Source organism: Primulina tabacum, chromosome 4 (assembly GCF_025594145.1).
Source record: "Primulina tabacum isolate GXHZ01 chromosome 4, ASM2559414v2, whole genome shotgun sequence".
NCBI classification, from domain to species: domain Eukaryota; kingdom Viridiplantae; phylum Streptophyta; class Magnoliopsida; order Lamiales; family Gesneriaceae; genus Primulina; species Primulina tabacum.
In genome coordinates, this window is record NC_134553.1 from 3,155,657 (window position 1) to 3,183,619 (window position 27,963).

Here is a 27,963-nt window from a genome sequence, read left to right on the forward strand (position 1 = left end):
AAGATCCGTCGAAGTGCTGCTAGATCTGCTTCATAAATTTAGGCAAAATACTGCAAGGTTTCGGTCACCGTCTGACCGAGATTCAACGGGAGTTGTACGTTCGGACTTAGAAATTTCGAAAAACTACACCTTCGAACTCGGTAAGTGGGTTTTTGCTATGTATTTCTTTGTAACTTAAAATTTGTATCAGTATGACATGCTTGTATGTGTGTCAAATCATTTTCGAAAAATGCTATATTATGTATGATAAAAATCTCGATCGATGTACGATATGTTCTTCTGGTCTCGACGTTCTTTGAATCTGCTGAGTCCTCTCATAATTCTGATAAGTACTGTTTGATGAATCTGATTTTGTAATACACTGTTATGATTCGAGTTGGATATGGAATGACGATTGTACATTTTGTTATGGCCCCCATCAGTGGGTATAAAACTGTATTATGGCCCCCATCAGTAGGTATAAAACTGTGTTTTGACCTCACCCCTTAGAGGACTAACATATGGGGGACAATTTGATCATGGATGACGAGATGAATAACAATGTTCCGTTTGTTCTGATCTGATCTGTTCTGAATTGTTCTGATAAGTTTTGTTTCACCCTTCGAGTCTGATTCGGTTAATGTTTGATATGATAAGTTTTGAAAGTCTGTTAAAAGATGTTTTACAATTACCTTTATATGTATTTGTGATAATCGATCGGCCCCCACTTGCTGAGTGTTTCCCAAAGCACTCACCCCTTACATCTCTCCCGAGATAAGAATGAAGAACAATTGAACGAGGAGGAACATGAGATGTTCTGGGGCTGATGATCACACCAAAAGATCTAGACTCAAGACTTTGTATTTATTTCGCTTCTGCAATTCTGATGTAATTTTCATTTTGTTGTCATTGTAAAGACAATATTTATTTATGAAAAAGACTGGTGTTTGACTATTTGCTACGAGGCTTAATTGTTTTCATGTAAATTGATAAACAATGCTGGATGTCACCGACGCCTCGGTCTCGGGACGTGACATCTATTCATACATTATTATTTTTAGATAAGGAAGTCATCTTGAAGATTTCAGAAATAAAATTCATTTTAAGAATATTATTGCTGATGAAATCTTGAATATGACTAATAACATCAGTAAAAGTCGAGGTCAGTGTTTAATTTTAAATCCTTAAGAAAAAATTGCCCACTTTGGTGCTTCGGTGGTTGTCAATCATCTCATAAGATATAACAACTTTCCTTTTAATAACAACATATTAAGTAATAAGTAGAATAACCAAAAATTGATATGAACTCTCTTTCTTTTTTAAATAAATAAATGCATACAAAATAAATGTAAATGTGTATCCAGAAAAGTTCATAATTGATTGATCCATAATAACCTCTTATCATCTATTATATGTTATCAATCTGCAGAGACATATTGTTTTATTAATTGAGTATCTCTTGATCCAAAAGTCTGATAACATCACGAGACACAATTGAACCATGAAAACTCGCATCATTCTGTTAAACAACACTTCGGGCACCTAAGCGCCATTTTTTTATGTGTCTGAGCATCTCTATCATCTGGAATGCACACAAGGAGGCGCTTGAGTGCCTCTCCTACGGCACAAAAGGCAGCGCCTCCCAGCCCTCCCAATTTTCAGGTCACACATGGGGTGCTGGGACATCTTTTTTAAGCTCCTCAGCGCCTCTCCTACTATCTGAAAAAATTCTTAGGCAACTTTTAAGGTTCGTGTTTCTTTTGTTCAAGTTTTTTCGTCTTTTTATCTTCTTAATTTATTTTTAAAAGCCTAAAATATTCCAACATTATATTTAAAATTATAAACAACATGCAAAACCATTATTACTTCAAAAAGACCATGACTTAGTGTAATTCTATATAAAATCCAACTTCTATCAATAGGATTATGCCTCCCTTTATTTATTAAATTATAATAAAACTGAGTCTTAAAACTCAAAATATAGTACAAGTTTTTTATATTCTTTTTATGGAATAAAATCATCAACTCAGATCTAGCTTAAACATACATATCTTCTATATCATTAATCTTCCACAAACACATCCACCTTCCTGGGTGGCGACGGAGGAATTGGCGGCAGTTCTCTAGCGAGGGACGGAGGTAAACTCTTCTTACATTTGACGATACATTTTATCTCACATATAATTTTAAAGATTCCATGGCACTGCGGGGTGCAACCATGCAAACATAGAAAATACATAATGAGATCACCAGTATTATTACCTTTATCTGCATTCGCGGATAATGTCGTGAGTGTCATTATCATAACAAGAACCATTCCCATTCTGTAACCTTTCATCTTGAATTTCTCGTGATTTCTTGTTTGCTTGATGGGTTATTCTGTAGGATTAATCGGTATTTATAGTTGTATTTCTGATTATCAAGATATGTTATATCATATATGTATATGAATTGCACCAAAATGGGATTATGTATGGCATCACATTTGCTAAAGAAGTAAGACTTTTTGGACTATTTTGTTAATGTTATATGCAATTTCTTATTACGTCCCAAAGGGGAGATTTGCAAAAGTTTGACCAGTATAGAAGAGACCAATGTCAGCTTGTAATATATCCAATAAACGACTTAATATAAAAGTTATTTTTATAATAACAAACTTAATTTTAAGTAATTGTCAATATATCAAGTGTTGGATTGTACGAATTCATTATTAAGGTGTTATTATTTGGGCATCTTATATATGTTTGATATATATATATATCTATATATATATATATATATATATATATAATATGATTCTGGAAAGCACGTAATCTCCTTGCATACATTTTATTTTTTATGGATGACCCAAATAAGAGATCTGTCTCACAAAATACGACCCGTGAGATCGTTTCACACAAATTTTTGCCATATAGAAATTTATATTTTATTTTATTCGAACTTAAATAGTAATAGAAGTCAGAAAATTAAAATGTCACAACTTAAACAATTCAGAACACATCAAAAGTTTCCCTATAATTTATCTTCCCGATCAACAAAATATCGTTCAGTAAAAGTAGGAAATTTAACCCTTTTCGATTTTATTTATGCATTTCAAAATACATTCAATGAAATATTACGTTGTATCTCAAATATTCTCTTCAGTCTTCACTATGTCGTCGGAAGTGGCGGAGGGAGCGGATGAATTCTACATTCAAAAGCACATTTGAATGAACAAAAAAACTGAATAATCACTGGACATCTTTCGACGCAACGATGGAAGCACGAAAAATAATCCCGAGCCAAGTAAATAGTATCATTATTGTTGATGTAATCTGCCCGCACACAGATCATTAGCAGATTAATCATCATTAGAGGAAAGACAAATTTCGTCTTCGAATTCTCCATTTTTTGGTATAGTCTTGTTCTTAAAAATCCTTTTTATGTTAATGAACTACGTCGACGTTAACGGAGATAAGTTGAATTTATGGTTTATTGTGATTGATTTTTTTTCTTTCTAATTTAAGTAAAAATGATACCCTACGAATGGGCTCATCAAAATTAGGCTCAAACCAGATTTTGGACTCTTGTCTATCCCTAAATAAGGTAGAAGGCCCATGATAGAACTCAGGTAAATACCAGGTTTGAGAGTCTAACTGTTCATTCACTATATTGACTTTCAGCAGCACTCTTAGCTGCTCTCTCATTATATTCTCAGTCTCTGACTTGAGCATCGGAGGGGCTACGACAGGACACCCTCTCGTCTAACGGTCCCCTTCGTGATTTCAGGCCTAGAATAAATTCGAGGTCTGCATTCACAATGCTATCACCTGCTGGAACCGAACCCTAAATTTTCAGTGAGTAGCAAATAATAAATACGTCAAATTCTCGTTAATATGTATGGAATTAAAAGTTTTATAAATATTTTTGTGATTTAGAAAATTGTCACTAATAAGTAAGCAGAAGAACAAAATAAAGTTAGTTTATAAGGATTACACATTTGATATTACTACAATTTTGATGTGGTTAATGAAATATAGGCTTTGAAGGCATTTCATTAGGCGAGCAGAACAACACAAAATAATTACAAGCCAGAATATAAAAGATACGACTGTAAACTTATATTATAACTGAAAATTCACTAAAATAATGAAAAGTGCTAGTGAAATTTAATATTTTTCATAGCATACAAAAATCATTTTCTGACTTAACTTATAATATATGACTCTCAAAACATGACTATATACACTTAATATTCTTAATCGGATGCCACTGGCCTCTCGCCGTCAAATACTGACAAGGTTTCATGTTCGAGACTCCCCAGCTCTAGTTGTAATAAAAAAAAAAATCTAAACGGGGCGAGCAATGGGCGCCCCAACAAAGTTATCTGTGTTTATCTAAAAAAAATCATTAACTTCGGTGATCATAACCTTTAAATTATGGAAACATACCGACTAATCACTAAATTTTAAGTGGACACCGGCAGAGGTATCCCGAAGGATTTTTTCAAGTAGAATCGATGATCACTATATATATATATATGTTCTTTAGCAGAGTTCACAAGTACCTACCAAACTTTTCGATTCACTCCTACTTTTTCTGGTTATGATTCTATATATATTATGGAAACCTTCGGAAATATCACATTCTCCTGTTAATAAACTAATAAATATTACAACCTTAATCCGCCGGTGACCCAGTGGACAAGACTTTAATCTTTTTAAAACATATTATTAAAGCCGAAAGTAAATATGTATTTCTTTGTTTTTTTTGCCATTAATCCATCTCATGAGGGTCCACCACAATATGAATAATCGATCACATGCAAACATGCTATATATACATGACCAAATAGAATTTTATTGGCAAAGAGAGAATACAAATCGAGATCGATGCCGAAAACGAAGGCCGCACTTGTATGGATCCTCGTGATTATAATGGCAGTGGGAATCCCGATTTGTGAATCCAATTTCAGGGACTGCTACACAAAATGCTTCATTTTCTGCGTGATCGAGCCCTCCCAATCTCTTTGTTCCTGCACCACTCACTGCTTGAAAGAATGCATCTTTTCTGAACTCCCAAAACTACAAGCGTCTGATAATGAGAATTCGGACAACCTTGGATTCTGCAAACTGGGCTGCTCCTTCTCCGCGTGCTCCACCATGAGCACTATACTCAAACCAAGTAAGGAAAATAAAATATATATTTTTTGTTTATTAGCTTGTTCGTATTTTGGGTTTTGATCGAACTTTTAATTTTCAAATTATTTTGTTCATTTGTTAATAATGTGGTGGCATTTGACAAGTTGGCAACTTTCGATGTCATGTCGGTATTATCTAGTGTTATATCAGAAATTGGATCAAAATATGCGGAAATGAAAAGTTAAGTGTATAGTACTATCAAAACCAGATTTTGAAAACTTAGTGGACCAAAACTCAAAACAAGTGAATGAATCATAAAACAACTACTTCCCTTTTCGTTATGTGTACCCTCGTGTCTATATATAACAGCTTTGGTTCAAATTTCAAAACCACGGGCTGAATAATTTTGATGATGGTGCTTGTTTTTACTGTGATTGATTTCAGATGGAGATAAGGTGGAAGAGTGTGTGGGATCATGCTCAACGAAGTGCACCAACACCTACTCATTACCATAGAGACAAAGTTTTGGGTTTTGACTCGGGACACCAAACCCACCCACCCTTACCACTTATTGCTTTCATTTGCTAGATATCATCATCTGTTCACTTTTTCTTGTTTAAAAAAAAATTGGTGTGATGGTAATGTATACTTTGATCGATCTATCTATCTATCAAAATAATGTTTTTGTGCGTTGGAAAACAATATTAATTTCAGCAACTATATATGAAGAAAATACGAATGATCGTCGACGTCGCGTTACTTGTGTACGTACTGATATACTAAATTTATGCACAACAAGATGGGTAGACGCATTACCTGAGTCACGAACGAGCATTAACAATAAGGGGATAAAAACTTTAACTAATACTTTCAAAACTGGACGGTAATGGAACCATATTTTTCTTCTTTTTGGAGAGGAAAATGAATATTTTTATATTAAAATCAAGGGGAAGACAATCCCTATATTTTCCATATATAGTTTTTTTAGAAATAATTAAATTTGGTCGGTTATTTTTCATGTTTCAGTGCACGAATATGTACATGGAAATTTGATAATCCTACGTATGTACTCAAATCAATCCTTGTTAGTTCGTTAAAATTCTAGGACTTGTGTGGTACGAACATGATGGTAAATAAAAGTGACCCGTGAACGAGATATGCCTAACCAAGACAAACCTAAAGCAACAGAGACATGTGAGACTCCTGACAACTTGTATATTATTACATTCGAAGTTGTGGCCTTGATTTCTGTACAACTTCACGACGTCACTCATACTATATATATATATATATATATATATATATATAATTTTGATACGTCGATCATCGATCATGTTTATCTATGTATATGAAATTTTAAAAATTTGTATGGCTTGCGCGGGAGGACTCGAAAACATATCAAATGGAAGGAACATTTGTTAATTTTTACGTTAAATTTTTTTTTAAAATGATATTATTAATGATTTGATTTTACAATTATGAGATAATACTTTGTGGACATAAAGAACAATTTCCTCTGGAACATAATTTTTTTTATTATTATTATTGTCATTGCATCAAGACAAAAACTTGTATAAGACGGTCTTACGAATCGTATTTAATGAGACGCATATCTTATCTGGGTCATTAATGAAAAATATTACTTTTTGTGCTCAAAGTATTACTTTTTATTGTGAATATATTGACCCGTCTCACAGATAAAGATTCGTGATACTGTCTCACAAAAGACCTACTTTTGCATCAAAACATTGCGCAATCTAATTTTATTTGATATTTTTTATAATTATTATAATATGAGGATAGAAGACAGAAGACCTCTTTAGCTTGTCGATTTTTATAATTAAAACTGTTACAATTAAAAAAATTTGTTAAAAAAAATGACAAAAAATTGTGTAAGACGGTTTCACGGATTGTATTTTTTGAGACAAATCTCTTATTTGTATATTCCATGAAAAAATATTATTTTTTGTGATAAGAGTATTAGTTTTTATTGTGCATATCGGTAGGGTTGACCCGTCTCATATATAAAAATTCGTGAGACCGTCTCACAGGAGACATACTTTAAAAAAAATATTGGACTAATTATTTATGCATACTATATTTATGTTCTAATTGATACTATTTTATCTCCTTTGATAAATAAATTTCATGATTTCTGAAAGAAGGTAAAACTATGACGTCATATTTATTATCTATTTCTCACACGTCCCTCCATCAACAACGACATTTATCACTTTCAGTCCTCCGATTTTATGTCATTTCACTCGCACGCTACATTTTGCCCCTCTCTCTGATTCTGATGCCAAAATCATCGATTCCTCTTCCCGTAGTGACAAAAGTTGGGTTTTTTTCCTTGATTCTTCTCGTACTTATAAAAAGCCATGTTCTATGGTGCGGTAGTATGGGATCCATGGCTAATAGTGGCGCAAATTGTGTGCCTTCAGTGCCTACACTATCTAACCCTTGGAGTATTACTGTCAATTCTTGTTGGGACTCGGGTCTCGAAGATGAGTTTGGTGTATTTCTTCGATTATGCTACGGTTAATTCTGCGACAATTACTGGTTGGAGTGTTATGGCATCCTTTTTTCTCAGCTCTGTTGCTGGGTGAGTATGAACTATTGTTGATGTGGCCGATCTTGAGATTACATTGGCTGTTATGCTCATCGAAAATTGTGTTTAAGTTGTGCTGTATTGTCAATATGAATGCTGGGTTGTTGTGCTGTAATGTCAATATGAATGCTGGGTTTTTGTGTTTTGATGGGTTAATTACGCTAATTCTTCTTATATTTTTGCAATTGCTTTGATGATCTGTTCATATTTTTATAGCAACATGGAGTATGCAATGCTTGAAGATAGATTATTAGGAAAGAATTTGTGTGAGAAAATAGAATGTGCGGAGTGGATTGGAACCTCAATTGTTGTTTGTAGTCTTTAGCTTTTATCCTGATTAGATTTGTTAATGTTGCTACAAGTTCTATGGACTTAGACTTGTAGGTTTTGTTATTTTCAAGAAACCGGATTACTGTTCTTTTTATTTTCTTTTTCATGAATCCTTGTATAGCAGACAACAAAAAAAAGACAAAAAGTCTTTAAGCTATATGAATCCTCCTATGTCATCGTGCTCTATCCTTTATTATATCATCATCTATATTTAAATAGCACTTTGTTGTAAAATAAACTTTTCAATTAGTATTATTCTGCTCCTACTGATGAACTGAGTCTTTCTAGGGTTGGTGAGTTAGTGATGGTGTTGATTTGATTATTTTCCATTTTTATGAACCAACTGAATGAATCTGATTTCTCCTTTTCAGCCCATAAAGTATCTTCCTCTCTGTTTTGTTTTTAGTTCATCAACACCAAAAAAATGTCACGTTTTACGTCGTCACATCCCCACGTCTTTCTTCTCAGTAGTTTTGAATAAATTGAAAAAGCAATGACATAAATTCAACAATTGGGGGACGGGGGACTGTTGATCATTTGCTTTACAGTTATGTCATGGATAGAATAATTAATGACTACTTTAGAGAATTGTGACTCAAATTGAGTAGAGTAGTAGTTGTTTTCAAAAGTTTCATGGTTTTGATACCGATGTCCATTACCTCGCTTGAAGAGCTTAGACTTGCAATGATAATTCCGAAAGTTCAAATGTTGATCCATTATATCTTATTGAAACAGAGCTGGTTTTTTACTCTATTTAGTTGAAAGGGCTAAGAAATGCCTGGATTTTTCTGCGACCCTTTATATCGTCCACCTGTTCATTTGCGCTATTTATGGAGGTTGGCCCTCATCAATAACATGGTGGGTTGTGAACATTACAAGCCTGACGGTGATGGCATTGTTGGGTGAATACTTGTGCATGAGACGAGAATTGCGAGAAATTCCCATTTCAAGAAATCGCTCGAGTAAGCTCTTTTTCTGTTTGACTAGTTACTTGGTCTGAAGAATTGAATTTATTATATTTGATTTCTATGTTATTGGCCAAAAGACTCGAACTTTGCTGTTTCTTTTATTTCTCAGATGTCTTGTGTTTTGGTCATATTTGACTTCTATTCCTTGATCTTGTTTTCATGCTTTAAGCTAGTACTCAATACATTTTATTCTTGCATGTAGATTCTTCAGTCCCCCAACAGTCTTTATATATGTATGTTTCTCTTTAGAGTTTCCTGTATCTTGAATATAGCATTTTGAATCTTCTCCGGTCTTTATTTTGATATTAGGTAAATGATCCTATTTGGCGCATTTCTTATTGATTCTAGTTTAATTCTATGTGGGCGATCTCTTGAAATTTAGGATGTTTGATCTAGTTTTAGTTTATTAAATTTAATTAAAAGAACCACACTTTCAATTTGGCAAATAACAAGATTAATTAGCTGGCAAGAAAAGGTGCCTTTCCAACTTCCAGGAAGTTTGTGATTTGGACGCACATACAGGTTTTTTACATTCCAATGCATGTTTCTTCAAATGCATCCATTATCCACTAGTTCTTGAAGGAAATACCACAGAGAAGTTTTTTCCCTGTCATCATTAAGCAGAGACCTGTTTCTTAGGTGAATTTTTTATGTTTCAAAGTTTAATGATTGTTCATTGAGACTCAACTGAAATTTAATTCAATCCAAGCTTCCCACCTATCTCCCAAGATGTTGCTAGGGGTATAGACTTATAGTGTTCTATTAGCAAAACGTTCAGACAATGTTTCTCTCCAAAAGTGATGAGAATTAAGATCGAAGTTTCTGGCCAATTCTTGACTTCACCTCGCCAACCTGCTAATGACTCGCACCAAAGGAAGAAAGTGTAGGAAATTGAGGATCTCCTAAAGTAGGATATAAAACTGGGATTGTGTAGGACGTTGAAGGACTTTTGTATTTGGCTGGTTTGATGAAAGCCAGTTGTAATTTTATAGTCTATTTCAGGCATGCACTAAAATTTTCCTTTTTACCAATTTCTCTGAGTAGCTTCAGAAAACTTCATTCGAGGGCCAGGTTGAATAACCCTGGCATTAATGCATTGCTGTTAATCTCTAAATCCTAGTTCGATTTCAGCATATGCCTTTAAGATTTCTGAGATTTCTGTCTGTTAAACAACATAATAGAATAAAAAAGTATAATCTAGTTTGAACTAATAACACTGGAACATGCGAAGAAAGAAGAATTCCTCCTTTCCAATTCGATCTAATCGGTTTATTTGGAAAGGTTGAATTTTGGAAAAATCAAACCAAAGTTGAAGTAGACCAAAATGATTTATTCTTTTTAAGAATCAATAAACGATCATCAAAAAAGTCTGCACCTATATCTAAGGAAACAAATCTTCACACACTTGCAACCTCAATCACCAAATTAAGTGATTCAAGATAACAGTTCTTTGAGATAACATATTATATATTATTATGGTTTCTTATTCCATTTCTGTTCATGGCTTCTTGCTAAGCTATGTACTTATTGAACGATTATGCTAATATGTCCACGACTGACTGAAAATTTCTGTGTTTCATGGATGCAGATGTTTGACGAGCTTGAAAAGAAATTTTTTAATCCTCTTATGAGTCGCCAAGGTGGTTAGGATGCATACGATTTCTGAATTATAGTATATCACATTTTATGTAGCACAGCTGAGATATATATCTTGTTTCTGCCAATTGAAAATCATTAACAAGAATTTTGAGTAGCACTTTGTTGATGTAATGGCACTGTATACTGTTCTGTAATTATATCTGAAAGTCATGGAAAAATGATCAAGGTTCTTACTATATGAGGTTTGAATATACAAGGCTTTCTTGCTCTTATTCTGGTAATTAATTTTTTCCGGTTGTGCTTGGAAAAGACCGTGATACCTGCAAATACCAGGTCTTTTGCGGCAAGTACCAAAACATTGTTTTTGTGTATTTCTTATGCCAGAATCTCAAGCTATGAGAATGCATTGCTGGATATCGTCATAATCTCAACTAGTTAGTTCAATGTCGATATTCCTCTTGTAAATGGATGAAATTCATTTGTTATAGGTGGAAAAATCTAGAAACTGTAAATAAGAGTACCTAAGAAAAACCCATTATAATTATGGTGTAAAAGCCTTTGCTAATCAAATAAAAATTCAATAAAGATTGTCAAATAAAAATTCAATAAAGATTGGCAAACATATCAAAACCAACTAATCTCTCAACGAAAAATATAATAAATCAACCACAACTCACGATCTCTTATCAAACCATGACAAAAATTCAACTGCCTCAACCATAAAAATCTATTCTTAATTATAAAACAAAAAAAAAAGTATAAAACTTCCCAACAAAATGGCAATATATCGATCAAAGATATAAATACGTGAAATCCCTTCATAAGGGGGAAGGCATGCTACCTTCCCTTTAATATTAGGCATGTAGAACTCTTTTTCTGCTCCTGATGCATTGCTTGCATCAGAAACAGATGGTTTTTTTGGATTGCATGAATCGTACAGCACTGTGTTTATCGAACATGTCGTGGGGCGGGTACGGTGGAAGGGTGATGGTATTGGGGTTGGAACATATGGGGATGGTGCTGGGGTTCGATCGGATGCCGGTGGTGAGTGTCGGTCAGGTGATGGATTTATTGGGTTTTTTTTTTTTTAAAATTAGCTTTCATAAAGTATGGGATATTAACTATTTTTAAGTTTTAAAATAAAATACAAATTTATTATACAGACAAGAAGTAGATTTTATAATTATTAAAATATATTAAATTTTAATTTTTTAAAAGCGATGTTATTAATTCATTATGCCAAAATGCGTATGATCGAATCACTAATATGATTCAATCAGAGTCTATTAGAATTAAAATTCGGGATTTATTCTATCAGAATCTTTATCAAAAATCAAATTTAAATCCAACGAGGTAAATATTATGGAAATAATTCCACCAAAAAATCAACTACTTGATTCCTCCTCGAATTCAATATAATGAGCAAGTATAATCTTAAATTTCTCGTCATCTGATAATTCTTTTCAATGGTGATTGAGAATTTGAGCTAATCCGTACAACTTTCATCTTTACCTTTTAAAACAAGAAAATTACAAAATCAAATTGTCCACCGTATTAATTTATTTTCTTTGAAATTTCCCGAAATTAAAATTTTGATTTTCTTTAGTAATAACTTTATCTCGGGCTAATTGCACCGGGTTCCCATTGAAAAGTCTAGACATAAAACTCCCTACAAATATAAATAGGTTAGTGTAGATCTCTTATGAGACGGTCTCACGAATCTTTATATGAGAGACGGGTCAACCCTACCCATATTCACAATAAAAAGTAATACTATTAGCATAAAAAGTAATATTTTTTCATGGATGACCTAAATAAGAGATATGTCTCACAAAATACGACCTGTGAGACTGTCTCACACAAGTTTTTGTCTGTTTGCTCCAAATTTAACTGTGCCTTGCGTCGGTTCTTCATGTTTGAGAGTCACTCTCGGCTTTGATTGAAGGGCAAACCTAATAAATTTTACAGCAAATTATCTGAAAATCTTAAATTTATGCATATTGTATATTATATTTTACATTATATTTTGTGAATTTGTTATGCTTAAATTTTGTGAAATAACAGTTTATGTCATCTGCTGCCGGTCAAAATTACGGAATTCATCATTTTATATGTATTCAGAGTTAATATTGATGCTCGTTAAAACTATATATAATCATCCATGCACCGATTACCAACAATCACATTAAGTCTCAATATTAATCCCAGAATTCGATTTTCTCAGTCACACAAATGAAACCAAGTAAGCCGTGATGAAAGCAGTACCAAAACGGATTATGCACTGAATTATGGAGCATATGGCGGCCGGCGTGATATTGACGGTTCGACCGGGGCTTGCTGCTGTGTTTTGCCACCCTGAGAAGGGGCCGGTGACCGTGGAGCTGGCTTTGGTTTCGCCATTATCCACCTGCAGTAACTTTTGAAGTAAATTGTAGTTCCATGCGATTTTATATCACCAACTTGCTTCCTTGTCGATTGTGCATGAAAATGCCTGAGACAAATACTCAACACAGAGCCATCTCAAATTCTTTGCCCACAGTCTTCTGCAAATCTATATATAGCCATAGACATATAATCACCAAACAGACAACCTTAACTTGAATTCGTGACCTTTCTTGAAATTACATGGGAGATTGTCGCGGCCATACCAAAATACCCATATTATAGGTTTTGACATTTTTTTAAAATAAAAAGGTTTCCTTGTAATTAATTTTTTTGCCAAAATCTAAGCTCGTTGCAGAATATTTTATAAAATCCATCATATTTTATTTTCAATCCCTCGTGTGAACTGACGAAATCCTATTCTTATACTTAAAGAAAATTGATAAAAATTTAATACCCAATAATTAAAAACTGTAAAAGCCCAAACTTTGCTAACCAAATAATACTTTATATATGTATGCATATAAAAATTCTCAATCGAGAATATAATAAGCCAACCAAAATTAACGAACACTACCAACGTAACTAGTTATGACCAAAAGTATACCGAACTCAACCCAAAAAAAGTAAATCTAAAAATAATAATAATAAAGAAAAATAATGACACTTCCTAACGGAAATCGAACTAAGCGAGAATGTAATAAACATGTAAGCAGCTCCCTTAATGAGCGAAAATGCATGATGCCTCCAGGCTGTTGTAAATGTTTCTCTTCGCATAAGATAAATCTTTAACGGCTGGTCTGCAGTCATTTGTGAAGATGGCGAATCCAACGCAACAACCTGCTTCATCAGTCATGATCCCGGTACTGGTAGTACTTGGAATAAACTCTTTTTCTTCTTCTGAAGCATTGCTTGCATTAGAGATATATGGTTTCTGTGGATTGCATGAATCATATAGCACTGTGTCTAACGAACATGTAGTGGGGCGGGTGCGATGGGATGGTGTTGGTACTGGGGTTGGAACGTCTGGAGATGGTGCCGGGGTTGGAATAAATGGAGATTGTGATGGGGATGGGGATGGGGATGGGGATGGTGATGGTGATGGTGATGGTGATGAAACATCAGGCGATGGTGCTGGGGTAGGAACATCAGGGGATGGGGTTGGTGATGGTACTGGGATTGGAACGTCTGGAGATGGTTCTGGGGTTGGAATAAATGGAGATGAGAATGGGGATGGTGATGGTGATGGTGATGGTGATGGTGATGGGGAAGGGGTAGGAACATCAGGCGATGGTGCTGGGGTAGGAACATCAGGGGATGGGGTTGGTGATGGTACTGGGATTGGAACGTCTGGAGATGGTTCTGGGGTTGGAATAAATGGAGATGAGGATGGGGATGGTGATGGTGATGGTGATGGGGAAGGGGTAGGAACATCAGGCGATGGGGTTGGTGATGGTACTGGGATTGGAACGTCTGGAGATGGTGCCGGGGTTGGAATAAATGGAGATAGTGATGGTGATGGGGTTGAAACATCAGGAGATGGTACTGGTGTTGGAACATCAGGGGATGCGGATGGAGATGGGGTTGGTGGTGATGGTTTTGGTGTTGGAACATCAGCGGATGGTGTTGGAGATGGTGATGGGGTTAGGACATCAGGGGATGGCGATGGGGATGGTGAATCTGGGGATGGGGATGGGGTTGGAGCATCAGGCGATGGGGTTGGGGCGTCAGGAGATGGAGATGGCGGTAGTGAGACAGGCGATGGTGATGGTGTTGGAGAATCTGGAGATGGTACCGGGGTTGGAACATCTGGCGATGGGGTTGGGGTAGGAGCGTCTGGTGATGGGGTTGGAACATCTGGAGATGGTACAGGGGTTGGAGTGATTGGTGACGAGGATGGCGATGGTGGTAGGACCGGTGGAGGTGGAGGCGGCAAAGACGCATGACTATTGTCGCAAATATTCTTTGCAACTAGGAGCAATTTACGTTCCATGGGATCCAAGTTGTTCACGTAGCAATGCTTCGTGATCTTTCTAACTTGCAAGCAACAGTAAGTACGTGCATCTTGAGGAGCATCAAATTCGGACCCTCCGCAAGTGTCCAAAAGTTGAGTCACCGATTGGCAGATTTTATGCGAATTCGGCGGTGATGGAGAAGGTGGCTGCGCTGGTGGTTCGCTTGGGGGAGACACTGGTGGAGGCAGCTGAGGAACTTTGATCCACGGGTTATCGCAAATCTTGGTGGCACCATTAATGAAGAATTGTTCTCTTTTGCTCAATCCTACTAGACAATGGTCTTCAATATCTCGAACTTTCTGGCAACAATAGGGACGGGCTCGAATTGGAAATAAACTTGACCCGAACTTGGTCCCACAAAATGCAAGGAAATCATCCCTTGCTTGACACTGATCTCCATAGCTTTGGCCCTTACCTTGGCATAGTGACAGAAGAATAAACAACAACAAAAAGAAAATCACCACACTTTTTGCCGCCATTGCTTGCAAAGCTTCTGTCAATTTTTTTGTGGTGAATAGATTGCCTACGAGTGGGTTTTATAGAGCCAAAAGAGTTTGATTTTGTTTGGGAATTTAATCATATCTTGAATTATGGTTTTATTTGATTTCAATAATATAGAGTTTGATTTTAGTCATTATCAATATCTGCATAAATCTTGAAGTATTTAAGATGATAATTATAAGATAATTATTAAATAAAATCACTCAATCTAGTCGCGTTTTATTAAATTTGGACTCTGTCATAAGCTAATGATAATTAGAAAAATCAATTTTTTTTACGTTGATTATCCCTTAATCATATAGCTTATGGTGCATATAGTAAATGGCATATTAATTAAATAATACGACATTAATGACTTAAATTTGTATGAATTTTAAGATCCCATCGGCTTATCTAAATTTATCTTTAATATCATAAGTACTTTTTAAAATTTATTAGAGTGATAATAATTTAGTATTTGTTTAACTTGAATCTTGGAGTTGTGTTTCATTTAATTTGGAGTTTATTGTAAGTTAAAATGTTTGATCCATTTCAAATTTTGATTTAATCAAAAATTGAATTTGAATATTTTATCATAAATTCGAATGTATCGGTATCACCACCGACTATTTAGATACTGATATATATATATATATATATATATTACTTTGGTATTTAGAGAAATTATTATTTTTTTATAAATTTTCTGAACCATAAAATATCAAATTTAATTTGGGATAAAAATTCTTATCACAATCATTATCAAATTTCAAAATCAAATTTCTATCAGAGAAGATACATACATACAAATATACAATACATATAATTCGATCAACTATTCATTTCCTCCTCGAATTCAAAATTGTTAAACATAATTCTAATTTCTACGCTATTTTTTAGTTGGTGATGAGAATTTTAGCTAATCGATCTTTACAATATTAATCTTTTATCTTATAAATAAGAAATCTATTATATTAAACAATATTAATTTATTGAGTTCATCTTTTGTAAGACGATTTCGTAAACTTATATCTTTGAAATATATAAATCTAATTCATATTTACAGATTCATATTTCTATACAAAAAATAATATATTTTATGAATTGAATCCAACCGTAGTTTGTGTAATTTATTTTTGTTGATACATACTTTATGATCTCGAAATCAAATTTTAATTTTGTTTATTTGTAACTTGTTAAATCACTGTAATTTCTTTCCCCAAAAAAAACTCTCATCTATTCTCTTCAAATTTAACGACACTTACGCCTCATTCTGTTCACATGTATCAAATTTTACATTATGCAATGTAAATATTGCATGGCATTCTGTATATTTTTCTGCTTCGATTTATGTTGTCTGCCGGAAGAACTCGTAATTTGTCAAGGATGTAATAAATTTCGATAAAAATTTGTTTTCTTGTTCATTGGCTCATTGGAAAGAAGAAAATTTTTGAATATAAATTTGATACCAAAGCTGCAGTTTTCCGTCAAGAGAAAACAATATTTCACTGAACCAGCAATAATGAATTATAATGTTTCCGACAGAAACCCTTGGCAAGTATTGACATAATCAGATCATGTTCCATTAATTTCAGCATTACCAAAACTTACCTAGAACCAGAACTCGACTTTTTCAGCCACAAAAACGAACCAAAATAGGAAGAATGAAACGTTACCCCCTACGGATTAATCATTGGATTATGCAGTATTTGGTGAAGCAGTATCCGACTCAACTGTTTCCATTTCCATTGGTTTAGCAGCAGCTGATGGTACTTCATTGCTTGCATTAGGGGCTTGGTCAGAGCTTGAATGAGGATTATCTATCTCCTGATCATGTGTTTCGCCACTCTGAGAAGGGGCTGGCGAGGGTGTCTCATGTGGAGTTGGCTTTGCGGGCTTCGGTTTCGTCATTATGCGCTTGCAGTAACTGTTGATGGAAATTGTAGTTCCATGTGTTATTATACATGAAAAGTAAAGCAAACCAAAACAAATAATAAAAGCAGCTTGGAGTCTTCTGGAAAGGATTTGAGCAGGGTACGCGAGCTTTTTGAAACCTGGCTTGAATAGTTTATGGTAAATATCAAAGATCAACGATTTCAAGCCAAGCGGGAGTTTTTAGAGAGTGTTGGCATATTTCATACTATCGTAAAATTCTTGAAAAAAAATCGTATGTAGCTGATGGTCAAACAGTCGTGTAAAAAGATCTTTAAGGAGGGAATCTTGTCGTCGTTTTCCTCTTATCTATCAAGAGCTTGTTATTTTCTTGAACCAAATTTACCATACCTATCAAGAGCTTCAGCTTTTTTCCTCATATCGGCAGACAAAAGAACTGGTGTTGCATTCTTAGGAAGTGAATCTTGTCGTTGTTTTCTCTCTGTCAACCAAACCTCTGCTTCCATGCATTCATTCACAACCTGAAAGCAGAAACATAAAATGACTGACAATTCATTAGATAACTATTATGTGGCTACTGGGAGCAGGCTAACACCTTTTGCTTCTCTTCCATTCCAATGTGATCAAATCTGGGATCATTCGACGCTGCTGCTTCTGTGAAATTCTTAATGCAATACATAAGTTGGTCTGCCGCAGGTCCCCTCATTGAATGCTCCTTGTAGCGCTCTTCTATGGGATCACCTTGCTGCCAGATTATATTTCCAAAATTTTTTTTAAAAAAAAAAATCTTACTACTAAGATTAGAAACACAAGAACATAACAGAACCACCCAATTTCAAGATACTAACCTTTTTGAGCTCCTCCAACTTAGAAATATAGACACCTTTCGTTTCATCCTCACCATCTTCATACAACCAATCTTCCACCACCTGCAATCTGGAGATGAACTGTTCTCTGTCTGAATCCGTTACGAAGTCGCAATACTTTCCATTAAGCTGCACAGGCAAAACTATCAGTACCAAACGGCAACTGTTCAAGCAAGAGCAACATCATCGTACATACCTTGTTCCGCATGTCATAAACATAAGACTCGAGTGAGTTCTTTTTATCTTTAGTTTCTTCCATCACTCGATCCTGCAGAGCCATCTCAAATTCCTTCTCCACAGCCTTTTGCAAATCCACGGCCGCCAGACCTCCATGAACGAGGACTTCAGTTACAAGAACATTTGTTTTCCTGACCTTTTTCTTTGGATCCTCCACCTAATGAAACATGGTAACGAGATATCCTTATAAGCGGGACAACTATCAAAAGTATCCATTGGAAGTTTTCTATCGTACATAAGCAGGTACACAATGGATCTCTTCCATGAAAAACAATACAGAGTGGCATGGCAGCATAGTAGATTTTTAAATGAAAAGAAAAGAAGCATAAAGGGAGAGATTTGCAGTGTCTATTATTTGAACAAACCTAAAAATAATATAGACACGCTAACTATTAGTAGGAAGATTGAGAAAGCCGTGAACTCAAAGATCAAACACAAAATCCTTAAAAAAAAATGAGTAGACATTGTTTTCACCTAACCTTGGAATCAGTTTCCATCTCAGATGTCTGATCACCAGATTCCAGCACACCATTTTCAGCACCAGAGGCATCAATTTTGGAGTCTTGCATATTGACATCAGTTTCAGTAGGAGCCTCGTCAGTTTCCATCTTAGTCGGTTCCATCTTAGTTGGTTCGCTGGCCAACTCTTTTATCACAGGAACTTCTGTTTCCTCCTCTTCCAAGAGCTATCAAGAAGCCACAATTAGAATTCAAAGAATACAATTGAAACACCAAAGTCTTTGTTCATAACAGAACATCCAAATATCACTGCTCGTTATAAAAATATGCGGTTGACCAACTTTGTCATGTAAACAATAAAGTTCAAAACTAACTGAAAATTTCGAACATGATTCCTTTTCCAGAATTAGTAGCAACATTTATTATTCCCACATTTATAATAATCACATGTTTTCATCAGGTATTTGACATAACACTTTATATAACAGCGGTCTAAAGTTGCCATGACACGTGAAGTGCAACTGAAACATACACTGCTGCATATCGTGTTAAGATCACGCATTTAAACATTTTCACACGTGTGCTTCATTAGAATATGATGAGTAATTAAATGTAAAATATGAACGAAACAATGTATTATCACTTATTAAGTCAGATGTGGATCCACATTTGTAAAACCAAGTACAGATAACTTCTTCCCTGCTCAGACATTCAGCACATGTTAATAATCAATAGTTCAACCATTGTATTGAAACAAAAGATTTAATTTTAAAAATACCTTTTGGTGCTTAAAATCTGAGTACGTAAAAACATATTGAAAGAAATTTAAAGCAAAATTAGCAGGTCTAATATATCTTATTATTTCTAAAATTGGTAGTCCTGAGTCCTGACATTTTAGGATGTGAATAATAGGAACTCTAGTAACAAACAAATGAATTACATGATTCGACTGTGAATCTTTATCAAATCACGGAAAAGCTTTATCCTGAAAGCTTACCGTTGCTGACTCAACAGATACAATACCATGAAGATTTAAATGCACTTTGACCTTTACTTTCGCCTGTTCACCCTTTGCGGATTGGAAAGGTCCAATCTGCACACCAACACATCGGGTAATGTCATGTGATGGCAAAGAATATGAATCAAAAGCTGTGCTATATAAAGAATAAGCTAATAAGCTTGTGTAAATGCGCTCAACACAATTACCCTGTAGGTGCTAATATTGGCAGGACCCGATGATTCACTGTCAGCGTACTCCACATTCAAGGTGAATGTGCCAGATCTGTATAAAGTCAAAGCCTTCACACTGGGTATAGCATTACCCCTTGCGAATACAACCTTTCTCTGCTGATTATCCACCTCTCCACTTTGTGTATCTGAAGCATAACCCTTCCATGACAAGCAAATGGAGAAAGGGAAACTCTCATTAACCTGCAAAAAGGAAGTCGACAATATCAAGTCAAGTTTCACGTTAATCATTGAGTATATTGTGTACGAGATTTATGTTGGGTATGCACCAACTTAAATATTCAAAAATAAGAATGCTTAATCTCTCCTAAATGTCAGCAAAACTGGACGAACATCAGGGCAAAAGCTGCAAGAACGAAGTAAACATCCTGAAAAGCCTAAGAATCACTTACAAAGAAAACAAGCATTTGATCTTAAAGGGGACCATACAGTTACCAATGAGTCTCTCTACTTCATGAATTTCGATAATCGATAATATACATCATACAAACTTTCATTCCGTTGTAGTTACAAACTAAATGCAGTCAAACTAATTTTGAAAAGCTAATGCATACCACCATATAGAGGAAACTAAGTATATCTTGTTTTGCAACTAAAAAATAAGCCTCATGACACATACAGGACCAAGTAAAGATTCAAGAAAAACAAATAAAAGCATGTAATGATTCTGAGAACACGAACAAGCAGGAACCTCAAGGATGATCAATTGAATCCCAACTAACAAATGCGTCTAGACATAGTTACCATATGGATAGCTCCATCATTGAAATCATTACCTGAAACTCTCGAACTTTAAATGTGGGACTGAGCATAGCACACTGCAGAGCGCATCCCTTTGCAACACATTCACTGGCATTCATTGTGCGGCGAGGCTCCTTACCAAAGAAATCGGTTAAGATCTTAATAATAGCAGGAACTCGAGAGCCTGAGCCAACAACTTCAACTGAATGAATATGCTCAATAGTCACTCCAGCTTCTACCAGAGCCTTCTCCAATGGGATTTTCACTCGTTCCAAAATTGGAACACTAATTTGCTCGAACTCCTCCCTCTTTATGACACCTTTGACATCCTTCTCATCCATCAAGCACTCAATGTTAAGAGGTGCCGCAGGATTTGCGCTGAGGACCTTCTTTACCTTTTCGCATGCAGCTCGTAGTCTTAAGCAAGCCTTGGCATTCGTGAAGACATCAATGTTATACTCATCCTTAAATTTGGCAGCAAAATGCTGAAAAAGAGCTTCATCGAAATCACGTCCACCAAGAGACCGATCAAAAGCATGTGCCAGTATCTGAAGCTGTCCTTTCTTGAAGGCAGCAACACACACTTGCATACTTGCATGCCCAACATCGACAAAAACAATGTTCAATGATTCGTTTTCAGGTAAATCGGTCTTGTAAATCCCATAAGCTAAAGCTGTGGCGGTTGTCTCATGAAATAGACGAAGGGGGCGTAAGCATGCAATTGTTGCTGCATCTATAACAGCTCTTCTTTGAAGGTCGGTGAAATAAACAGGTATTCCAATGCAACAATCTGCAACCGGTGCATTCAAATTCTTTTCAGCAATGCTCTTCAAATTGGAAAGCACCATTCCCAAAATCTGAGTAGGCGTAAATGTTCTTGTTTCTCCCAGATACTGCGCTTGAATTAAAGGATAGCCATCGGGCCCATCGATAACTAAAAAGGGCAACGATTTCAGATCACGCTGTAACTCAGGATCTGAAAATCGACAACCAAGTAGTCTTTTAATCTGAGATATTGTATTTTTGGGATTTGTCAAACTTGAAGCAGACCCTGCTGTCCCAAGGAACCTCTGCTTGTCACCAAATGATACAATAGCCGGAGTTTCACGTTTGGACTCATCATTAAGGACGACATCTATACCTCTCTGCCTTGCAACAGCAACTACGCAGTTATCATTCCCGAAATCGAAACCCACGACACTCATATTTACTAAAAGCTTCCTAGCAGCACAAATCTACCCAATCAGAAACTGGTTAACAACCTGAAGCATAAAATATTCAAACATCACAATTATGCCTATATAAATTGTACACAACATAAGCACTCAATTCAATTTCTTCAGCATGCTTGAATTAACACAACAAAACATTTTGCAAAAATGAGCTGATAAAACTTCTCGGAGAAAATTAATATATTCAGCGTCCACAACGTCATTATATCTTCCGAAAACTCAAACACAATCACATCAAGTTAATTTATCTCGTATCGATTTATAAGTAACATGAAGAAAACGAAGTAACGAAACCCCACAAGGAACCCAATCAAACCAAATAAAGTAAAAGCATAATGATCGAACATCAACAAAGATTCTATTTTCTGAAATACGAAAAAAAAAAAGAGAACCAGAGTTCCATAGATCCAACAATTCAATGAAACTTAAACTACAGTTCGAGATTCCAAACACCAAGTACCTCAGTAAAGATCTGGGCACTGAAAAATGAAATTATGGAATACTCTTCCAACAAATATACAATATTGCAGAAGAATACAAGCAGAGAAATTACCGAAATCCCTGTTTCAAGTACTAAATGGGATCAGAGAGCAAGAGGGTCCTTTGAAGAGCAATTCAGGTGACTATTCCAAATCCCAATACATGTTTGAAAATGAAGGAGAACGTGAAGAAGTTGGAGGAAATGGTCGTCGTCTTGCGGATGACTCCAGTAGATACATCGCAGCTTCTAGAAAAATCTTTTGGGTTCACTTTTTTTTTAATTTCAAATTCAATTCTTTAATTTTTTTTCCTTTATATAGTGGGCTTTAACGGTTTTGACCAATGAAGATCCATGGGCCGACTCTATACTTTTGTAGGACAAATTTAAAATTGCCAAGTTTGATGTTTCATGTTTAAAAAAAAAAATTTGTTAAGATTGAACCAATATAATTATATAAATCTAAATAGCTTTTTTTTAAAAATGTTGGGTTTTCAATAAATATACTAGAAAATAATCTAAACATTGGTTATGAATTGTTGATTCTTGGTCTTAAGAGTATATTATTTCGTGTTAAGATAAAATAGAGTAATTTGTATGAGTTAGAAGTTAAATAAAAAATAATGATTCATGTTGATAGAGAGATATGAACATGATTTTTTTTAAAAACAAAATACAAATATATATCATGTTACCAAATTATCTTGTGCGCACACAAACTAGGTATGGTAGGAATGTAGACACCTGATATGATGCTCTACTATCTCGCAGCTTCGAAATGTTCGTATCTACCCTTAGTTGCACCATCTAAGGTAGCTTGAAATATCCCTTCGTAACCAAAAGGTTCAATATTTGCAAAATTATATAGAGTTGTTAAAATATCATGCCAAAGAGAGAATCTTTCAGATTCGAGACAGCAGGACTTGGGAATTCAGGGACTAGCTCTGAGCTAATAGCATGCATACTCGAGCATGTCCGGGTTGGTCCAAAAAATTATAACTTGACCTATCCCGCACCCGGACCAGGCCTTTTTTGGATGGGTGCGGGGTTTCAAGGGCCGAGTGTAAACTCGTAGCGACAAGCAGTTGAAACCATGCATATAAAATACTCTAAATAACGTCACAAATAATTACACATCAGTGGCTGCAGTGACTGCTCCAATTTTAAAAAAAAATTATTGACTACAATTTTTCTAAAAACCATAAATTTATCCCTCAACACCACACAATCGAAAATTCAAAATAGGCTCCTTATGCAGCTCGTGCTTATGCGGTATAAAGCTTGCCTCAAACTCGTCTTATAAGCAATCTTCGACTTGAGTAGGTTTTCATGATTTCTTGAGCATGGAGACCAATAGACCGAGGAATATGGGATTTTTTCCAAGGAAGAAAAATTAAAATGGTACTGAGAGTGAGCTACTTTTCAGCGTATAATTACCAAAGGAGACACCTTCGTAATACCTGCTGCTATTCAACAACTCAAACACAATACAATTATGGTACTTGGGCCCAAAAAAATCACATAAACGATAGACACAAAGAACATGGGCATTCAGACCTCAACATCAGCTCTCCTCCTGTTATGCAATTGGGCGATGGATCTCAAGTTACGGTACATATCAGAGCAAGCGAGAGCGAAATCCGAGAGTGCCCGAAAAAGCACAGGCAAGTGGCCTTTCAAACTCATAAGAGATTTCTCTCTTACATGTATGCATTGCCGCTGGTAAGCTTCTTCATCATCTTCGACTTTCTTTTTTGCTGCTTCCACGGCAAGCTGCCGTTCGGCGATAATATCTTTGTCCTGAGCAGGGGCAGGGTCTGGATCCGTTTCATCTGAGGGCATTCGTTTCTGCAAATATTTGTTGTACCAGTTCTCAAAATCTCGAGTCTTTTTTATGTACTCTTTCCTGGAGTCTGCACATTTGTTTCTAAAATCCAACTCCTCTTTCTGATGTTGCCATATAGTCTGTATTATAGCGGCGAAGTTATCAATGGTGGATTTTGCTGGCTCATCAGGGAGCTTCTCGAGGAAATCATACCAGGCGTGCAGGAGCATCAGTATTGGGGGATTTTGAGGTCTGCTAGGTGATGTAACTTTCTCCTTCAAGCTTGTATCTATAGGCACAAGATTTAGCTTCAACCAACCATTGAGGGCTTTCATGTACTCTTTTTGCTGAGTCATAAGCGCACTGAAATTCATATGCCACTCCTGTACGACACCACATAACTGGCGTGTGCGCTCATGATGGTGGTCACTTGTTTCTTTCGGGGAATGTGATATGTCTAGTAATCTTAGAGATTGAACAATTTTAGATTGGCTCTCATGGTGTTCCCTCATTATTTCCCACATTGTCGCCATCCTGTATCAAATCCAGACACTGTCATTACTTGGGTGCAGAAAAGAAAAGGGAGAAGTCAAGTCATGCAAGGTGAAAGGAGATGCAAGGCATTCCTTTATGGAACAAAGAAAATGAGCCTACTGCGTCAAGAGGAATATTTATGACGCCAGAATTATTTGCCAAATGACAAGTACATGGGCTCATGGAGATGGAGAATTAAACTATAATATAAATTACAAAAGAGGGGGGGAGACTCACCCATCGACAAGGGAGACAAGTTTTGGATAGAGTTGTTCATCCCGTAAACGGTTAATTTCAGAAACAGTGGAATCCATGGATTGCATATCAACAATGTATCTTGTATGCAGAAGGCTAACGGAAGCTTTCATTCTCTCCAAAGCATCCGTGTTTGAACCACGTTTCTTCAGCTTATTCAATGAAGCAACCTTCTTTTGATATTCAAGTTTCATCTGCTCACCTGCCTGTTGAGTCAATTTACCACAAATAAAACATCAACAGTTGTGTGCTGGATATTAAGAGGTTTATATTCATAAGATACAGAAAACAAGAGTGATATCTACGAGGAAAACTTAAAATCTAATCTCGGGAAACGGCAGAAAGACATTGACGATCAGTGTAACTGTAGAATCTAGTATTTCCAAAGGCTATAAATGATGATAAAGATGTGACTTAAATCTTCTAAATCATATAATACCATAAGGATCATGTAACAACCGCTAACCAAGCGAGGGCGATCGTCATCCTCCAATAGTTACACCACATTACAACTCATCACATACAACACATGATCTTGCTACAAATATCGATTACAGATCAAAAAAGCTTGTAATTTTACTGAAAGTTCAACTCAAATCTTTTGAATTGTATGGCAGTCAAGCGTTGTACTTCAAACACTCTCAGAACATGGGCAGTTGTTGCTCCAAACAATAGCAATAGTTGCCACTAAGAATACTGATTAAATGGTAATACAATTTAATAAAGCAAAAATTTTAAAGGCAACAAAAAATAAATCAGTAATTCAAATTGAATAAATACTACACCTTCACTTCTTCATAAAGCTTTTTCTCCCATGCCAGCATCTTGTCCAACACCGTTGCATGAGTTTCATTCTCTTCCGAATCAAAGTCATCCATACCATCATCAGCATTGGGTAAGCCTCTGAAAGACCTGTTCCATGTGATCACACGCAAGACCCTTTCGGAGTGATTAATATGCCCTGCTCATCAAGGACAAAAAAATTGTTATCCACATGAATAGCAAAAAGAAGTTGTGGCTACGTTATGGAAACCTGTATTACCGTTTTATACTGTATATTAAACAATCAAAGGCACATCTCCCAGAATCAATGCGACCATATAGGATCATATGCTTAATTGTGGTTCCAAGACTCTCAACCACATAAAACAGAAACTATTATTACTCTATAGCAAATACCTCTTTTATCAGCAAAATTTGAGTGATAATGGAAGCGAGTGGCCTCGAGCATCCTGGAAACTTCGTGAGCACTCTCTGAAGCCTTGAGAAAACAATCATCAAGATCAACAAATATTTTCTCCAGATTCACATTACTTGTCCCACTTTTCTTTTTACCTTCGGCTTGAACCCCCTGTTTCACTCTCTTTACAATGTTTGTCGCTTCAATTGTTGCTTCCGGATGAGGAGGCTCAGGCGGAAGCTCACTCGCCCTTTCCAAGACCTCAGCTGCCTCAGCTTTTTCGCTTCTCCTAGGTGTCTCTTCAACTTCCATTTTCCTAGACCTTTCTTCAAGTACCCTCCTTTCCATGTCCACACTCTCGACCTGATTTTCCTCCACCTCCGCCATCATGGGCCCCGGAACATTCTCTATTGAGAAGAAGTAATCCCACGAAGACATACCCTTAATCTCCGGCATTGGAGGTGGTGGGTGTTGCAGACCTTGAAGACCTTGCGGCTGACGCATCCTTTCCTCCTCAACAGCCCCATCAAGTAAAACTGCACTTCTAATCCCACCACCACCACCACTAGTCTTACTACTCCTACGCTTCAGGTTATAGGTACTCTCTAATTCGGCATCCTCCTCGTTTTCCTCCTCGATAACTGGGTTCGAAGGTTTGTTTTCAGGTCTAGGAGCGGAAAACTCAGGCATTGTAGTCGCGCGTTGGAGAGGCGATAAGTTGTTGAAAGACGAGGGAAGGGGTGGCGGTGGCGGAGGGAAGTTTTCATCTGGTGGGAGAGGAGGAGGAAGAGTAGCTCCGCTATTGGATAAGGCGGCAGCGGTCGTAGCATCAACAGCTGTCGAAAGGATATATAACTTCTCCCTCCGCAAAGTCGCTGAGAGCAGCCCCGGTGTTCTTCAGAGACATGGCGTGAGCCGTATGAGCCGCCGCGAACTTGTTTCGAGCCATGACAGCCCGCTCCATGAATCGTCTTCTCTCCTTGCATCTGTTCACCGTCTCCTCGTTCTCGATCTTCGATTGAGTGCAGCCCATTACAGGAACTGTTAACAATTACTCATGTAACACATTCAGCATGTAAAAAACTCGTACTCGGGCAACCGCTAAAGAAAGAATTTCAGATTTTTCTGTAATTTTATTTTATTTAAAAAACATATATCTTTTGCTCCCAACTTCGCGAGGTTTCCGCCCCTCTAAATTACAACATTCCTTATTAATGTAATTGTGGGAATAACAAGAAGTCTAGATGAAGCAGAGTATCGATTCCAATGCTCGACATTGGTGTCGTTTTACCAGCGGAAAGTAGAAAAAAGAGGGAAGTTGGTCCTCCACATCAGTACCGTGAATAAGTAGAATATGGTACAAAAAAGTGGAAGATTCGTGATTACCTAGAAAAATTAAGAAATTTCTCGGTTTTGATTTGCTGTCACCTTCGAAATTAATCGATTAGCACCAAATGCATCTCAATTTCTGTCGTGGCCGTGCCGCTCGCTGGCGACAAGAAGCGTTGGGGAACTTTCTAGCAGGCGCAAG

At 36.1% G+C, this 27,963-nt stretch overlaps 4 protein-coding genes and 1 long non-coding RNA gene across 6 annotated transcripts; 2 read left to right on the forward strand and 3 right to left on the reverse strand.

Annotated features, from left to right (window-relative positions):
• The first annotated feature begins 7,335 nt into the window (after positions 1-7,335).
• Positions 7,336-10,879, forward strand: LOC142542445 (uncharacterized). Its single transcript, XM_075649068.1, has 3 exons — positions 7,336-7,704; positions 8,776-9,002; positions 10,597-10,879. Exons 1-3 carry the CDS (start codon positions 7,481-7,483, stop codon positions 10,602-10,604), a joined length of 459 nt encoding a protein of 152 aa, XP_075505183.1. The 5' UTR covers positions 7,336-7,480; the 3' UTR covers positions 10,605-10,879.
• Positions 7,641-8,769, reverse strand: LOC142542446 (uncharacterized). Its single transcript, XR_012819520.1, has 2 exons — positions 8,381-8,769; positions 7,641-8,152 (listed from the first exon to the last, which is right to left on the reverse strand). It is a non-coding gene; the product is annotated as an uncharacterized LOC142542446 (long non-coding RNA).
• Positions 10,880-12,748: 1,869 nt separating the features above from the next.
• On the forward strand, positions 12,749-15,163 carry LOC142542448 (uncharacterized). 2 transcript variants are annotated; one of them, XM_075649072.1, is made up of 2 exons: positions 12,749-14,612; positions 14,769-15,163. In XM_075649072.1, exons 1-2 carry the CDS (start codon positions 13,808-13,810, stop codon positions 14,933-14,935), a joined length of 972 nt encoding a protein of 323 aa, XP_075505187.1. In that variant the 5' UTR covers positions 12,749-13,807; the 3' UTR covers positions 14,936-15,163. The 2 variants fall into 2 exon arrangements, with proteins under 2 accessions (XP_075505187.1, XP_075505186.1); XM_075649071.1 differs by having other exon boundaries at positions 12,749-14,315; positions 14,412-15,163.
• A 1,753-nt stretch (positions 15,164-16,916) lies between these two features.
• Positions 16,917-22,913, reverse strand: LOC142542447 (heat shock 70 kDa protein 15-like). The gene is made up of 10 exons (XM_075649070.1): positions 22,714-22,913; positions 20,964-22,190; positions 20,146-20,370; positions 19,937-20,032; positions 18,960-19,166; positions 18,440-18,637; positions 18,226-18,372; positions 17,973-18,122; positions 17,768-17,898; positions 16,917-17,411 (listed from the first exon to the last, which is right to left on the reverse strand). The coding sequence occupies exons 2-10, from the start codon at positions 22,131-22,133 to the stop codon at positions 17,183-17,185; spliced, it is 2,553 nt and encodes an 850-aa protein (XP_075505185.1). The 5' UTR covers positions 22,134-22,190; positions 22,714-22,913; the 3' UTR covers positions 16,917-17,182.
• An 810-nt stretch (positions 22,914-23,723) lies between these two features.
• On the reverse strand, positions 23,724-27,799 carry LOC142542449 (protein ROLLING AND ERECT LEAF 2-like). The gene is given in 5 exon segments (XM_075649073.1): positions 23,724-24,997; positions 25,235-25,458; positions 26,038-26,213; positions 26,432-27,284; positions 27,286-27,799. Coding segments are annotated over 5 exon segments (2,241 nt in total). The 5' UTR covers positions 27,466-27,799; the 3' UTR covers positions 23,724-24,189.
• Between the last annotated feature and the right edge of the window lie 164 nt (positions 27,800-27,963).

Coding starts and splice junctions, on each gene's coding strand:
- LOC142542445 (XM_075649068.1), top strand. CDS start 7,481: ATGTTCTATGGTGCGGTAGTATGGGATCCATGGCTAATAGTGGCGCAA. Junction 7,705..8,775: donor TTTCTCAGCTCTGTTGCTGG/GTGAGTATGAAC, acceptor TTATTGAAACAG/AGCTGGTTTTTTACTCTATT.
- LOC142542448 (XM_075649071.1), top strand. CDS start 13,808: ATGGCGAATCCAACGCAACAACCTGCTTCATCAGTCATGATCCCGGTA. Junction 14,316..14,411: donor AACATCAGGGGATGGGGTTG/GTGATGGTACTG, acceptor GTGATGGGGAAG/GGGTAGGAACATCAGGCGAT.
- LOC142542447 (XM_075649070.1), bottom strand. CDS start 22,133: ATGAGTGTCGTGGGTTTCGATTTCGGGAATGATAACTGCGTAGTTGCT. Junction 18,373..18,439: donor TTTATGACATGCGGAACAAG/GTATGTACGATG, acceptor TTGCCTGTGCAG/CTTAATGGAAAGTATTGCGA. Junction 18,123..18,225: donor AGTTGGAGGAGCTCAAAAAG/GTTAGTATCTTG, acceptor ATAATCTGGCAG/CAAGGTGATCCCATAGAAGA.